General features: G+C 45.5%; 1 protein-coding gene across 1 annotated transcript in view; it reads right to left on the reverse strand.

Annotated features, from left to right (window-relative positions):
• Positions 1-11,402: 11,402 nt before the first annotated feature.
• The window catches only part of LOC138259451 (estrogen-related receptor gamma-like), a 139,345-nt gene continuing 133,630 nt past the window's right edge, over positions 11,403-17,117 (reverse strand). The window contains exon 7 of the mRNA XM_069207202.1: positions 11,403-16,268. Within this exon, the coding sequence (XP_069063303.1) occupies positions 16,024-16,268 (245 nt within the window). The 3' untranslated portion in view covers positions 11,403-16,023. The remainder of the gene's footprint in view (positions 16,269-17,117) is intronic.

Raw genomic sequence — 17,117 nt, forward strand, 5'->3', positions numbered from 1 at the left:
AGCACAAAGGACTAATGAAGGCAGGGCTTTGAAATGTTGATAAACACTTCTGGTATTTAAGCACAGGGGCTGCGCTAGATCTTAACTCAAACATTACAGAATTGTCAAAGCATATTAGAAATAATTCCTAATCAAAGCTTTCACTAAACACATACAGTTTTTCTTTCTACACCTTTGCCCCTCCTGCCCCAAGGTCCTGTTGTTGGGGCTTTTGCAAACACACTCAAGGCATGTTGCTGACCTTAACCCCTGGCAAACACTTGGTTTAAACAAAATATTTTATTTTTACTTTTTTGTAAAACAAAGATTTTCACGTAAGCAATGCACCACAATGAAACAAATGACATGGTTCAACTATCGTGCCCTCAACCGCAGCAGAGGTCCTTGAGCCATCAAGAACTGCCTTGTCAAAATTTTACACTTTTACATAAGCCTATTACAGAACTGCTCAAAGCATATTAGAAAATCAACACACATTTTACATTAGAGCAGTCTTCTGTGCAAAAAATAAAACACAGCCCTTTCATTTTTTAAATCCTTATATTTGCAGCTGTTTAGGAATGGTACATGCAGGCTGCTGTTTCTCAATCATAACTGCTCCAACCCTTAGAACTAGCTCAAATTTTACTAAAGAGTCCTATCCTGTTCAGCGCTGCCCTGAGGCCTTTGCCACAACCAGCGCCTCAAGCCGCGGCCTGTCGCAGCCAGCATTGCAGTCTGGTTCAAAGTCTGCTGCCGACTTTAACCCCTGGCAAACCGTAGTTTAAACAACAGATTTATTTTCTACCCTGCAGCCTCTTGAGTAGATGCAACACAATGAAACAAACAACATGCTGCAGTGACAGTTCCCTAAATTGCACCAGAGGTTCGTGAGCCCTCGCCATTAAAAGAAATAGCTGTCACTCTGACACCCCAATTTGTACTTGCATTATCCTAATTACAGGCTGCTACCAAGGACTGCCTTGTCACAATTTACACTTTTACATACGCCTGTTACAGAACTGCTCAAAACATATTAGAAATAACTCCTCGTCAATGCTTGCACTAAACAAATACAGTTTTCTTTCTCAATCGCCGCTCCTCCTGCTCCTAGGTCCTGTTGCTCAGGGCTTTTGAAACCACATTCACAGCATGTTGCTGACCTTAAATGCCATGACAAATCCTTGGTTTAAACAATAGATTTTATTTGTACATTTTTTATAAATGCTGATTTCCACGTGACCTGCAGCATGCTACGCTAAGCCATTAAAAGGTTAAGCTAACAAACAGTTTTTTTTCAAACCATAAAAGAAGCAGACATTTTTCAGACCAGGAAAAACAGAAATTGGGCTTCCCTATGCAACACATTGAATGAAAAAAACACAATTTAAAAGCTATATGCTATCATTATTTTTACCTGCAGCAGAAGTTGCCTTGTATCGCCCGGGTGCTCCCTGCAATTCAGCTCAAAGCTTTGCTCCATCTTGCTTGGGGCCCCTTAGCCTTATACTCAGTGTTTTCTTGCTGCTTCTGATTGTGTGTGTGTGGCCTTTGGGATGGCATTTTATACTGAGTACAGCTCGCTAATTATGTATGGGTCCACTTTGGGGAGTTGAGGAGTACCAGCCATTGGCATATTGATTCCATTTCATAGCAGTTGGATGCTCTGATTGTGTGTGTGCGGTCTTTGAATGACATTTTATACTTGGCAAAGCTTTCTAATTATGAGATGGGAGCACTCTATCTGTGTATGGGTTGCATTTCATAGCAGTCTTGATTCAGGTATGAATTTGTCTAGACATTTCTAGCAAAAGACCTTTTTGAAGTCAAATATGTACCGTCCAAAATAAGACAGATGGGCTTAGTGAGACAGTGGGACCCTGGAGGGTGATTAGAGACTCACATATTTTGCACCCCAGAGAGTGTTGCAAATTGGCCTGTGACAAAGCCCCAGACAGGGCAAAGGGGGCCCTTACCTGTAATGACAGCATCCTAACGACATTTTAGGACCATGAGCACGTGACAAGCACATGACCAGGGTGATGTCACAACACACGTGACCCAACACAGTCACATAACCCCCCCAGGAAGTGATGTCACTGCTGGGGGAGGGCCCCCATGGGCCTGGAAGTGCTGGTAACCAAAGTGATGTCAGATTGGGGACAACTGTCACTTTTTGCATGATGGCAGAGGGTATCCCTCCTTACTACTGACTTCCACACTTTCTCCATCCCATTATCTAGATTTCTTTATATGGCAGACTCTGATCAACTTACTATAAGACCCTTTTAAGAACAGACAAATAACTACTTATATTTTTAATTCACACTTTTGCTATTTTAAAGCACTTTAAATAGTGGGCACCAGTAAAACCCAAATTACCTACCTCAGATGGATGCAGGGCTGAGCGAGCTTCAGAAGGATTCAAATTTGTGACTTACAGATCACAGCAGATGTAATTTTTATCCCATATTTCTTTCATTGGTTTTCAGCTGTATTGCAACATTAAAACTTCACAGCATCTCCCTGACCTCCCCCCAGCCAAGTAAAGGACCATGCCACAGAAGTCACATTTTGTCATCTGATCAGTATGAATAACATTTAAGTTCAACTTGTAAACACTTTGCACCTCATCATTCCCAAGTCCCCATCATTCAAGTAACAATCTGCAAGTTGTGCGCCTTCCATTTCCTTCTGTAAGCAAACCTCTACCATGACCCATTCCATTCTGCCCCCTTGATCAGTCCCATTATACACCAAGCTGTGTTGTACCCCGCACTTGGCTCTTGCAGATTTCCACAGCCATTATTTTCAGGTGGGCAGTTGGTTTGGCGGCCACCTCAAAGCTATGCATTTCTTGGGTGCAGACAGCCCTAGTTATAGTACCTTCTCTGCATATTACGGGACAGTTATACGACTTTTTAGCGCAGGGCAGCTCAGCAAGTAACCTTGCTGTGCTGCTGTGCTTCAAAGGGAAAGAGCAGAAATGCGCCATATCTATGCTATACAGTGCACTCCTGTCCTTTCCCCCTGCGCTGGTGCCATTTTGGTTGCCTAGCACCAACACAGGCATCCCTGTACCATGGTGCAAGGGTGTCTACATTGCAAACAATCCTGGGAGGCTTTTTCCTCTTTGTATGTGTGCTGCAGAATGCCTTGGGAGGTGTAAAGTTTTGGTGCATTCCAGGTCAAACATGGCCTTGTAAATCTGGCGATGCGCCAAAATCCATGGATGTTGTGTGGGTACACCCACTACAAAGCAGAGTAAGGCAATGCAGAGATTTGCGCTGCCTTCCTATACAACATATCTATGAGGCCAATCAGAGCCACACAAAGTGGCTTTGCATGGCCTCATAGATATGGTTGAAAGGTTTGCGCCACCATTGCATCACTTTTAGGTGCAAGCCCCTCATAAATATGCCCCCAAGTGTGTTTGGCTCAGATCACCAAGCCCAATAAACAGAGCTGGATTGTTGTCTGTAGCAGTTGCTCAGTCAGTTGCCTCAGTGTCTTGACCACCTCCCCCAAACTTCCCCCACTCCTGGGCATGTCCACTACATGTGTATAGAAGTCTTAACTGGGATCCTGCTTTTGGGGCATTGCTCTGGTTTGGAGAAGTCTAACCTGTGTAACCACTGCGTGTGACATAGACGGTCATTCTGACCGCGACGGTCGGCGGTCGCCGCCCGCCAAGCGGTTCCCGCCGAAAGACCGCTCCTTGGTCAAAAGACCGCGGCGGCCATTCCGGCTTTCCCGCTGGGCCGGCGGGCCACCGCCAGAAGACCGCCGGCCGGCCCAGCGGGACAGCCCCTTCAACAATGAAGCCGGCTCGGAATGGAGCCGGCGGAGTTGAAGGGGTGCGACGGGTGCAGTGGCACCCGTCGCGATTTTCACTGTCTGCACAACAGACAGTGAAAATCTTTGTGGGGCCCCCAGGGGCCCCACGGCAGCCGTTCCCGCCATCCTGGTTCCGGCGGTGGACACCGCCAGAAACAGGCTGGCGGGAAGGCGCTCGGAATCCCCATGGCGGTGCTGCAAGCAGCGCCGCCATGGCGGATTCCCTGGGCCAGCGGGAAACCGCCGGCTCCCCTTTTCTGACCGCGGCTTTACCGCCGCGGGCCGAATCGCCCAGGAAGCACCGCCAGCCTGTTGGCGGTGCTTCCGCCGCCCTCCGCCATGGAGGTCATGGACCGCCAAGGTCAGAATGACCCCCATAGTCTCTATAAATACACTTGCAATGAATCAGTTTCAGTTGTGCATTGCGTGTGACCCTTCTACAGTTGCCCAATATCGATACCGAGTTGCGTTCCCTCAATTCCACACCCACATTGCCTTCCCACTGTTGCTACAACTTTGCCTTGCGAGTAGCAGTACATAGTAACAATAATGCATATATTCATGTAATGAGTTTGCCTTCTTCTCCATGCCTGACAACGTTTTGTTTAAAACTTGCTTTTCTTGCTCGTGTAGAAACCCTACCCAGGCCTTATGGATAGTCACTGCTAAACCCGCAGATGCTAGGAAGCATCCACCAGCCAGCCCCATCTGGCACAGAAGTCTGCATAACCCACCAGCTGACCATCCTCACAGAGCTCTCCTAAGATTTGTGGTATATCTCCATCTACCCTGCACCTTTAGAATACAGGCAACCTACGACTAATCCCTCTGTACTAAGGAGCCAGTTGCTGTAAGTAGATATACTAATCTCTGTCTATCTTAGATGCCTGCCCCAGACATCCAGGAAGGTCCTGACCTGCAGTGGTAAGATAAGTTTACGCTGTCCTTCCAGGTAACTAGAGGTAGCACTAGAATCCCTGCAACAGGGTCAGTGCCCACCACCCCCAAAACCACAGTACTATGTGTTGCAAGTGGGCAGCCCAGTAGTAAGACCTGAGTTAAGACTCTGCAGCCCTCATCCATCACACAGTAGTTTTAGAACCTCCAGGCTAATATGTGCCCTCCTGTGCCCCAGTAGAGCACCCTGAACAATTCGTCCAGCCGGCAAAAGCATAATTCTGGGATGTGCATTGGCATGGGTTGTAGCACATAAAGAACTCTGAGCAGCATAATAATGTTACTTATAGCTATGCGCCCCATCAGGGACATTTGAAACCGCAGCCCTTTGCACACTCTCTGCTCTAAGCCATCTCTCAGAGTACCCACATTAGAGTTATAGGTTTCAGTTCATATCAGAGCTCAAATAGACCCCCAGGGGTCATATTTATACTTTTTGGTGCAAAACTGCACTATCGCAGTTTTGCATCAAAAAGTTTTGCACCGGCTTGCACCATTCTTGTGCGCCAGCCAGGCACCATATTTATGGAATGGTGCAAGGGTACACTAGATTAAAAAAAAAATTATGTTAGCTTGGTGGGGGTGGAGGTATGGGAGAAGGGATTTTTGCACCAAAAAATGACGTTAGGCAGGTGAGAGTAAAAGAAATGACTCTAACCAGCCTAGCTTCATTTTCTGATGCCAAACCATCCATACCATATGCCTCCTGTCTTAGAAAAGATAGGAGTCATGCCCACCACCCCAATGGCCAGCACAGGGGACCAGGGCCCCCTGGGCATGGCCATTGCACCCAGTGCCATGTAGGGGGGCCCAAGTCAGTGCCCCCAATGGCACTTAAAAAACATAGTTACTAGTACTTACCTATACTTACCTGAGATGGAGTCCCCCTTCCTCCACTGTCCCTCTGGTGTGGGTGGGGGTGTCCCTGGGGCATGGAGAAGGCACCTGTGGGCTTATTCCATGGAAATAGGCCCACGGGTCCCCTAACGCCTGCCCTGACCCAGGCGTTAATTAATGGTGCAAAGCACGCTTTGCACCATTATTTGACCCCTCCTCCCCCGTGCTTGATTTTGGCACTGTGATAAATATGGCACTAAGGCCATAGGGTCATTTTTTGCAATGGAACGCCTACCTTGCATTTCGTTGACGCAAGGTAGGTGTCCACAACCAAAAAATGACTTTAACTCCATAATTCTGGTGCTAGACGGGTCTAGCTCCAAAGTATAAATATAGAGTTAGTTTTGCACCAAACTTGTGTAAATAAAATGATGCAAATTCAGCGAAAACAAGTATAAATATGCCTCCAGGTACTCAACTGGAGTCATATGAACTCTTAATTTAGGCAGATCCCAACCCTCGACCTGGGCCGCCAGCATGGAGTAAAGCACAGATTTGTCTACATTCACCTAACCCCCCTGAACATGCCCCCACCTCAGTGATTGTATTATTGATTGCATGCCATGTAACCTACGGGTTCCTCAGGGTCAGTAGGATGTCATCTGCATATAGCATCCTCATGTCTAGCATACATGGCCTGAGCCAGAAGTTTAATGACCAGAGCGAAGATCAATGGGTAGAGAGGGCACCCCTGTCAGCTGTCAGATACTCTATGATCCACTTTCACTCTCACCCTGCTATCAGTGTAGAGTAATTTTACCTATTTAAGGTAATCTGCTCTCAGATCATAACGTCTCAGCTCATTGTCCATAAACGTCCAATGGACAGTATCGAAGGCATTATGGGCATCTAAACTGGCAAGAGCACAGGGTTCCTCTTCTTTTACAGCCTGATCTATTACTAGGAGTGCCTTCTGTATGTTAGTAGAGGTAGTACAGCCCCCTACAAATCCTGCCTGATCTGTGTATTATCCCCTTGGTCACCTTTGCCAAGCGTTGGGTCAGTATTTCCCCCAGAATCTTTGCATCAACATCGATCATCGACAGTGGTCTATATGATTCACAGTCAGTGGGGTCCTTTCCTGGTTTAGGTAGGACTACTATGTTTGCTTTCCTCAGTGATGTTGGTAACACCCCAGATTCAAATGCCTCAAATGCCTCCTCATACATGGCCAGCAAATGGTGCACACAGGAGATTCACTTATTTTGGTAAAAATTCAACTGATAACCCATCATTACCTGGCGCTTTCCTTGTGATCATATGTTTAATAGCTCATCTGATATCTGCATCATCAATCGGTGTGTGTTAAAAAAAAGACCATGTATCCTCATCCACCCTCGGTAGTTGCACATCACCCAGAACTGCAGTTATGCCTGACACATTGCTCCAACCCAGTTGCTCAAACAATGCTTAATAAAACTTTACAACCGGCCTAAAGTATCCTGAGCCGTGAGGGTCACCCCATTTCCATCCCTGAGGGATACAATTGCATCTCCCCCTTCTCCCTGTTAACCTACCATGCCAGTAAACGACTAGGTGTATCACCCTGCTCATGCTGTGTTTCCAAGCATGTTCAATAGTCATGTTTCCCTAAGGTGTCCCGGGCCTCATCCAACTCATCCTGAAACCTGTGCCACGCATCCCAGGTCACAACAGTGTGTGGAGCTTGTCTATGTATGTCTGCTATCTGTCGTTCAAGGCTTGTTACTGTGTACCAATGATTTTCACACCCCATACTTTGTGGTCAGACACTTCTCTCGTATAGTCACCTTGAAGGCTTATGATACTACTCCAGTAGATTGGACCGATTCTGATTACAGTGAAAAACTCCTGCACTGTCTCCCTAATTTTTTTCCTAGATGCTTGATCATGCAGCACCCACGGTTAGAAGTGCCACTTCTGCACTGGCACCACGTAGGCCTGGCCCAGAAGCCCCTCCGCAAGTGGAGCATAATCCAACAGTGTACGGTCCAAATACTCGACTGCCTCAAAGTGTGTGGCCTGTTCTAGGTGTACAAACATGTAATTGATTCTGGAGAAGGTCCCATGCAGGGGAGGATAAAAGGAGTAACCCCTTATCTGACCGTGCCTTCTCCTCAAGAGCTCAAGTGTCCATACCCTCTAATAGTACCCTAGAGGACCTGCCCAGTGGCCTTGCAGTGAGCCTTGAGCTATCCAGGTTTCTATCTAACACACAATTTCAGTCTCCCATCCATATAATTTTGTAATGTGCCTGTGGTGTCAGTAGGCACACCACTCCCTCAAAACGGTGTGGTGTATCTATGTTGGGTTCATATGTATCAGCAGCACCGTAAGTTTGTCACAAATTTCCCCCACCACTCCCATATAGTGGCCATCAGCTGCCTTCAATTCCATGTCCACCTTCAGGGGGACACTGGCATCCACCCATAATAACACTCCGCACCCTGATTAACTGAAACTGGCATGCTCTGGTTTGCCCTCCCATTTTGAACATATTGACTCACGTTTCTGGGGTAACATGCATTTCTTGTAGGATCACTATTTGTGCCTGTTGCTTGCATACATATTGCCATACTCTCTGGTGCTTACTTAGGGTTCTGTATCCCCTTATTGTTCCAGGATAACACTTTCACCTTCATGTGTGTAAGATGTGCTCCTCTCTTTTCCAGTGCCCTGCCTGTGCTGTTGAGTTACAGTCATGCTGATAGCATAAGTTCCTCTCCTTAAAAACCAAGATCTGTACTGCCCCCACCGTGTAGCTCACTCCAACCTGGCCTCCACAAGCAACACATATGGTGTCGACCCAACCCCACCAAAGAACAGTCAAACCTCTGCAACATAGCACATTGCTCCCATGGTCCCCAGGTGTGGGGTGCCTAAAGAACAACGCTACCAGTATCTACACACACATGCTGAAGAGCTCCTCTATACCTAGACACAACCCCTACCATGTACGACTCGAGTAACATTCTCACTCAACTGATAAAAAACTCCCATCAGTTTTGTACAGATTGTCATCCACATTTCCACACCTCATTGAACGGTAGTCCTGTGTTCATATGTGTCTACCCTCCGCTGTCATTCCGTTCAATGGCTCTCGAATTGCATAGTGTCATCAGCATGGTCAAAAAAATGCCTCTTCCTCTGCAAATCCACTCTGAGACATGCTGGAGGCAACAGCGCATAGGCCAGTCTGCGATCTCTAAGTTTCCTTTTCACCTCCATGAACAACTTACATCTCTTTTGGGTTGGCACACCAGTGTCAGGGTAAAAAGAAATCCTGTTACCATTAAATTCCGCCCTCTTAACGAACACCCTCCAGTTTGCCCATTTTGTACGTATATCTGAGCAACAAAGCAATTAGCATATGTGGTGGTGTGCCAGGTTTTGGTTTGCCACCCAGGGATCTTTGAGCTATGTCTACCTGCAGACCTCCCTACCCTCCAATCCCAGCAGGATAATAGGCAGCCAGGATTCCAGAAATTTTTACACTGGCAAGGACTCTGTTCCTGTTGGTAATTCTAGTATGCGTAGATTATTTTGTTGAGACCTGTCCTCCAAGTAGGCTAGCTTGACCTCTTGCATCTGGAGACATCTCTCTTGGTCCACCAGTTGGCTAGTGTAGTACATTAAGAGCTCACCCGCACCATCTTCCCTAGTGCCCAAGTCTTTTGCACTCTCTCTCGTCATGTCCATATCTTGACGCAGCAACGCCTTGTTGACCTCCAGAATCAAGTTTTTAATATCTTGATTAGATAGGGATGAAGCATGCCCCAGCATGGTTTCCTCTCCAGGAATGGCATCCTGAGCCATCCTGGCCAATCCCTCCTCAATTGTGTGGTACCTTTTGGAGGCCGTTTCCGGTCCCCCCTGGGTTTAGGTGGCATCTGTGCCCAGTGATGAGGCACTATAAATCCTGAGGCCCAAGCGCTCCATGTTCACCCTTGCACAGCACTCCTAACCAAATGTGAGCCAATCCAGCCCCTTCAAGCTATACTTCAGACCTGGAGGCATGCCATGACCATAGGCAGAAGGTGCCAACAAGATAATTGTGGCACCGGTTGCCAGTCCTGCCTCCTCTTGTCCGGGGGGGTCAGCCCCCCTCCCTCCTACTTTGCTAAGGAGAGGGGGTAGGCACTTGCCTCTCATGGGTATCCTCCCGTGGAAAACGAACCCCTTTTACAGTTTCCCCTCAGGGGGATATCTGGGGGTAGCCCCCTGTCCATGATCAGAAGGGGGAGGAGGGAGCTTGCAATCACCTCTTCCCCTCAATTTGCACAACAGGTCCTCAGCCCCTAGGCTCCCCACCCGGACTCCTTTGCTTGCTTTGTGAAGTGGGGGGGTGGCCCCCACACATAGATGTCCTGTGTTGGGGAGAGGGCGGGTTTGGGGGCAAGACCAATAGAGTCATACATGATCGGCGGCCGCCAGACCCTACTCATGCAGCCCTCTCCAAGCACCAGGAAACCGCCAGGCTGCATCCCTCACCTCCATCTCCCAGCAAGGCAACTTCCAGTGAGCCCATCACTGTCCATGAAGCACTCCTTCCAGGCCGGCCTACCCTGGTCAACGCCCTGCTCACATTGTGGTAGTTGCCTGCTACTTAGCCCCATGGCATCCTGTGAGTGGGGCAGCCCCCACAGGGTGATGTTCAATGTTGGGAAGAGGGCGAGAGAGAGACACATCCTCTTCCCCCTGTGAAAAAAACAATGACGGATCGGCAGCTCCCAGGCCCTCTCATGTGGCCTTCTCTATGCACTGGAGAGCTGCCAGGCCACGACCGTCACACCCATCTCCCGGCAAGGGCGCTCTCTGGCCCTGGGCGTGCCCAGCACTGTTCACATTCCAGGTAGGCCGACTTCGACTGACTGTGCTTGTGTTGTGGCTGCTGCCTATTGAACTCCGAGGCATTTGGCATCACCTCTTCTAGCCACGGCAGCTCCAGGTTCTGCCTCAGCCTGTGTAGCTGCACCCCACACAGGCCACTCTCTGAGCCACTCACTTGCTCAATACGAGCACAACATCCCTGCAATTCGGTTCTGTGGGGGGCCCACTCACAGGCACTTGTCAGCCCCATGATGGCAACAGATAGGACTGAGGAGGGGTGGGGTCCTGATGCCGATAATCTGTGGGATCTGTGAGCTGGTATGTCCACTCAGGTGGCCATCTTGGCTCCTTTCTACAGCAGATGTAATTTTTAAATTCCAAAAAGTTTAATGAAATATATTAAACTAACAATGTTTACTGTTGTGATTTTTTTACATTAAACTAAAACTATTTATATTTGTAACTATTGTAAATAATGTAATTTAACATTATTTCCTATGATGTTTTATTTTAAGTTCCCGCCTCCATTATTTTCTGAGGGAGGGCTCATGTGTGAAGATGGACTTGCTCCAGCTCTTTAGCAAGAAATGCATCACTGGGTGATCTTACTGACACTGTCCTTGCATAGACAGAGAACTGCCTGACCTAGCATAACTAATTTATGAAAATACTTGACATTACCACCAACTCATTATTCAGATATGCCAATATGCCTCTGACATGGTACTAAATGTTCTACGAATTACATTAACTTAACAATGTATAACAATCTTGGACAATTCTTCTAGCATGCCCTGAGGCAGACATAAAGCTTTCTCTTGACATTGTATGTGTATACAATCTTTCCCAATTTGTAGTTGATAAAACCAATTATAGCTAGTACAGATGGGTTTTAAAACAATACACAGACACTCATCATGATTCCTGGCTTTTAATCCTATACAATTTAAAGTCACCGGTTTATGCAAACTGTACACTGTGTGAACAGATCTAGGCATCATACATTATCACTTGACTGAGCAGCAACTGGATTCAATGACACAGATATGGAATGGAACACTCTTCTCTTCTCCATCCTGCATACTGCTAACACAACAACTAAGCTGTGGAAGCAACTGTGGTGGGCTTCCAAGAAGTCTGGCAAATTCAGGGTGCTATTTCTGCAGAGTATGGAGCTGTCTTCAAAAAACTGTAGGTTTAGTATACATTGTCCAATTGTACTCTGGTATATTGTGGCATGCTAATATTGTGGACAAGCTATGGCAGAACAAAATATTTAAAGGGAAGTGCATACAAGATTATCATCCTTCACATTAGGTGTTTCGGTACTGATTAAAAGAGCTGCCAGAGACTACTATTAGGTAGGACAGATCTGTGAGTTTGATTTGCAAAACTTTTTTCTATGAGTAACCATTCCTTCCTCCTGGAAATTGGAAAAGTAGGAACACCTGAAGTAAGACACCTACTAGTCAAAGAGAAGTAGTATGAATTAGACCCAAAAGGTCTAAACAGTTAGGTTTGTGTACGATCTAAAGAGATAGGTTTGTATAACTTACCGTTGGCAAGTTGCGCACGAGGAAATACTCCACCACACATCATTTGGCAAAATTTGTCCGGAACTCCGCATAACATGCGTAATGCAGAGTGGCCCAAACTTCGCAAACTCTGCAGACGGAGCATAATTTATCAACCTCCCTTACATTAAGGGCCTCATTACGACGCTGGGGGTCAAGTTGCTGGTTGGACCGCCGCCAATGTGGCGGTCGGACAGCCACATTACGACTGTGGCAGTTTCGCCATGGTCGGACCGCGAGCAACGCCACTTCTTCTCCAGTGGAGAGGCTAGTGGTGCTGGCGGTCCTAATCCGGCAGGGCAGTGCTGCAAGCAAACGCTGCCTTGGGAATTATGAGTCCCTTCTCCTCCTGCAATTGCATGGCGGTAGCACTGTCGTGTAAAGGCTGGCGGGGACGGGGTGCACTTGGCATGGGCAGTGCAGGAGCCCCCATGGCCAGCCATTGCGTTTTTCCCTGTCCACTGCAGACAGTGAAAAGCGCAATGAGTGCTGGTGCACCCTACACACTGCAACATTTCCACTGGCTCAATTATGAGCCGGGGTCAATGTTGTGAGCTGTTTCCTGCTGGGTCAGCGGGAATCTCGTAATAGGGGGTGCGGGAAGGGGACCGAACTAACGGTAACTTAACCACGGGCCTTCGGCAGACGGCCTTTTCCGTCCGCCGAAGACGTAATTAGGGCCTCAATGTGGTTTGATGCATGTGCAGTGTGGAAGTTCGGAAAAGTCAATTTTTATGTTTTGTAGATGACTTTAAATTTCTATATCAATTTACAGTGATGACAAGACTGCGCTCACCCTGCGCAGCCGCACCCCACACAGTCCACCCTCCGAGCCACTCGCTTGCTCTTGATATTACAAGTTTAGCGCTGCATTTTGCAGCCAGACTCCAAGTACATGTGCAATATGGAAAGTTTCTTCTGATGAGTCCTTCAAATGATGGATTTTGAGGTACAGTACATGGATGACCATCTTAGCAGAGAAAGGCACCTTCATCCCGATACAGTTTGGTAAGACCAAATGATGGTTTATGGCAACAATTTACTTCTGCAACTGTAACCCGCCTTCATATCCAGAACTTCAGATTTTGTTATTGATTTATTGACCCATTTGGTGCCAGCACCACTGTAGTACTATTTGTAAGAGTGAATTGTCAAACTAAACCAACTAAGGCTGAAGTCTTTGTATGACCTCTTAGGAGGTGGCAAATTAGGGCTCCGCTTTACTGAATGAAGTCCTCATGTCTTTTCCACTTGGTGCTGATTTCATGAGCCTGACCACTACTAATGAAAGTGTTGTACCAAAAACTGTTGTGGTTGAATTATCAATCTGTAGGTATTTCATGGCAGTATTACCTAAGTTTCCTCGCTCTGCTAAGATTTTCACGCATGCACTGTACCTAACAATGTATCATTTGAAAGACTCCGCATAAGAAACTTTCCATATTGCCTGTATACTTGGACTCTGGCCCACAGCATGCAATCCTAGACTTGAAAAATGATGTGGAACTTTGAGGTCATCTGCAAAACATAAACATGGCTTAATTGAATATGATTGCTACAAGTTCCAGAGGCATTGTTAGAAAACTCTGCACTTGGATTGTAATTTTGATGGAGGGACTTTGTGACATGAGAAAGTATACTTACTTATATCTGTGCCTTAATACCATTAAATGTATTACGAAAACTCTAATGCCGATGTGTGGTTTGATATGTTCTGTTACATTTTGTTACTGAATTGCTATATCATTATTTACCAATGTACAGACCACTAAAATCCTAGTATGCCTGCTAAGTTACACGCATTTCTAACGCACTGCAGCTTTTTTACTTTGTGTTGTACAATTGCACATTTTTTGCACTGTGCAATAAGTGTAGCCTAGTTCTGAGGATTAGCACCACAAATCAAGAATGTTAAAAAATAGTGGATTCTGCACCTATCTGTCCCTTCTTGTCAGCTCTTCAAGCTCTTGCCACATTCTTTCTCAGGAGAAGATCCTGGCACCTGCTCATTAGCTAGTATCACTTAGTTGCATATTCAGTGTTGTGTCTTCCCACTTCCAATCACATATACTGAGACAAGGCTGTATAATAATGAAAAGCTAAGGTCTTGGTTTTAGGATTACGTGCTCCAAAAGATTTGGGGCCTAAGGTCTGGGCTGTTGAAATGGCATTTGCCTTGCATTTGTTTGCTTGCATACTGGCTATTTTTCATTAATCACATTAGACTTTAGAGGCTATCCTGAGTGTTGTGTTTTTCTTTTACAGTGACTTCAAGTGAATTTGACATACAGAGAATGGAACAACAGTTATCTGAAGGTCAGCCCAGCTATATTTTTATTTCAAGGTAAAAAAAGGAAATGGCTCAAAGGGAGGTGAAGCGTTAGAATATTTTGCAAAAGTGCTTCAATGTCAGAATCATGGGTAGAAAAACCAGTTGATATTGTCAATGTTAGCACACTTATAGCGGTCTAGATGGTTTGGCTAGACAACAAATCCTTTATTTTTCATCTGTAAGTCATATCTTTTGATCCTATACTGTTGTCTTTTCAGAACATCATATGTTTAAATCAACTACACATGCTGCTCCTTGTGAATTAAGGAACTGTGCTTGTTGCACAGAAGGAAGTATGGACAGACAAAGACCTTTACAGAATACTGCCGATCTCGACATCAAGACTTTGTACCTATCTGTCAATGTATTTAGTAATCGCTTTTAGTGTTCTCAGGCTCCGAATCTATAAAATGTTTTTCACCTTTCAGCCCACCATGCACTTCTTCGGGGGAGGACTCTTCTTCTTTGTTTCTGCCCATTCGTTTTTAGAGAAAGAAAGATACAAAACAGGACATACATTTACACAATTAATTCTTGGCTGAGAAGGATTGGTGACAACATTAATTGCCACACTAAAAGAAATATATGCTTAAGCACCAAATTCCATACGACAAAAAAAGAAACAACGATTTCAGATGACCGAGAAAGTGATCATGAACTTTACTACTGTGTGGCCCCCGGGATATGTGAGGCCATTCTACTATAGTCAATTTAGGTTGTAAGACACTTTTACTAATGCAGTACAGGAAAATGCCTTTATCAAGTGGTAACATTACAATACGTTGTATATATAGCTTTATAGCCCACTGGCTTTGGCTATGCTAGTATTAAGTCCCGTTTCCCCAAGTTACAGGCCCATGCGGATGCCTAAAACAAGGGAGAGGGTATTTAATGACTAGTAATTGCCCACGGCAGAGGGGCATGGCCAGCTCTTTTGCATTGTTCACGATCAGTTTGAAGAATCACCTCCTGGCTACCTGCTCACTCAGAGCTCTTGCCATATGTGTCTAACATCGGTTGTAGATGAACCTGACCTACCATATTTGTCATCACTTAAGTTACACTAATTACCTTTGTGAATACTCTGTACTTTCAAACGTACTAGGCATGGTTTCTTAAACATGTATCTCCAGTATGTGATGCATACACTTGCCTTGGATCAGGACGACTCAATAAAAAAAAATCGAATAAATAAATACATGTATAAAAAGAATGCTTTTAGAACATTCCACCCATTGATGGTAGAATGTTCACAATGGAACAAGAAGGAACAGAAAGGAAAATATTGGAATGTTGACCGAGGAGGGCTGTGTCACTCCAGTCTTAAATGATGCTCACAACATTCCAGAGTTCTTATTTAGTGTAAACCATCAGATAGAATTGGGCTTCAAGTGGTGGTCAACGGCATTGTATGTTTTGTATATCAAATAATTTAGGTTCAATTTTTCAGCAAACAGCTTCCAGTTGTGGTTGTTGTAATGGTCATTAGAGTGGAGTAAATGTCATGGAGAAAATTCACCTTCTCTTAGTATTTGTTGTTGATCTTCTCCATCTACAGTTCCAGAATGAGGGCCATAATGTCTTGAGGGTGGCTATTGCTCACCGCAGTTCCCATCCCTTTTCATCCAACAACAAAAGTCACATTTTGGCTTCGAGCATCTCCAGGAATAGTTTGTGCATAGGTACCCTCCCCTCAAGCCGGATTTGGCAAAATCCGCGGACAGCCTCATCGGCAGTCTGGCGCAGAAGTGGAAGTGTCATAAGGAGCCTGCCCCCTCGGTGGGCGTCCTCCATGTGGTGTTCCTGCTCATAGTCCAGGAGTGCTTCGTGAAGATGGTCCTGCAGGCTGAGCACTGCTTCCATACTTTCAATGGATGTTGAATCTGCGGCAGAATAAGAAAAAGATGGTGACAAGTCACTTCTGTGTTGGGCTAACGTTGTTCCTGTGGCTGCATTATGCATTTTTGAGTATCAAATACATATTAAAATGACAGTTTCTATGTACTTCCTATCTACCTTCAAATAATATTTTAGCGTTGACCATATTCTCTGTTGCGTTCATACTGAATCGGGGCCAAACAGTTGCCACAGTTAGCCAAGGGGGATTGAAATGGTTCTGCATCCCTGTTGGGAATTAGAGCATGGTCATGTTGTCCAACGGGGAGACAGCTCTATGTTCAGTGTGGTTATTCGGTCAGGCACAGAGGTGCATAATTTACCAGGGAATGGTAAATGGTAAAAGTGATGCTATTCAATTTGTAAAGATATTTTATAGTATTTATTACTGTATTATTTAGTTTGATGTACTAAGCCATATTGATGCTAATTAAGAGATTTTACCAGGCAATGCGATGGTACTCGAAGTTCGAACTTTATTCATTTTCAGCTGCACTAATGGCCAGCCAAAACTGACACCTATGGTGATGTTTTAAAGACTATACATGGCTTTGTTTGCTTTAGAATGAAATCAAAGAGGAAGATGACTGATGTTTTATTGAAAGTTATTTGTTAGCATTTTGTTATGTAGATTTTAAGGCAATCCTAATACACAAGCATGATGAACCTCAACATAAAATCAAAATAAGAGTTTTGTGAATTTCTTGAGCTTTGTAATGATTTACTTTGGCCATGACCTTTGATCAGTCAATCAGCTTGCATTAAACAAAATGCATGGCCTGTGACCATGCCTAGTAGAGGTGCACAGATCAGCTGTTTTTTGGCCATGTACTGTG

The sequence above is a fragment of the Pleurodeles waltl genome, chromosome 9 (assembly GCF_031143425.1).
Source record: "Pleurodeles waltl isolate 20211129_DDA chromosome 9, aPleWal1.hap1.20221129, whole genome shotgun sequence".
NCBI classification, from domain to species: Eukaryota; Metazoa; Chordata; class Amphibia; order Caudata; family Salamandridae; genus Pleurodeles; species Pleurodeles waltl.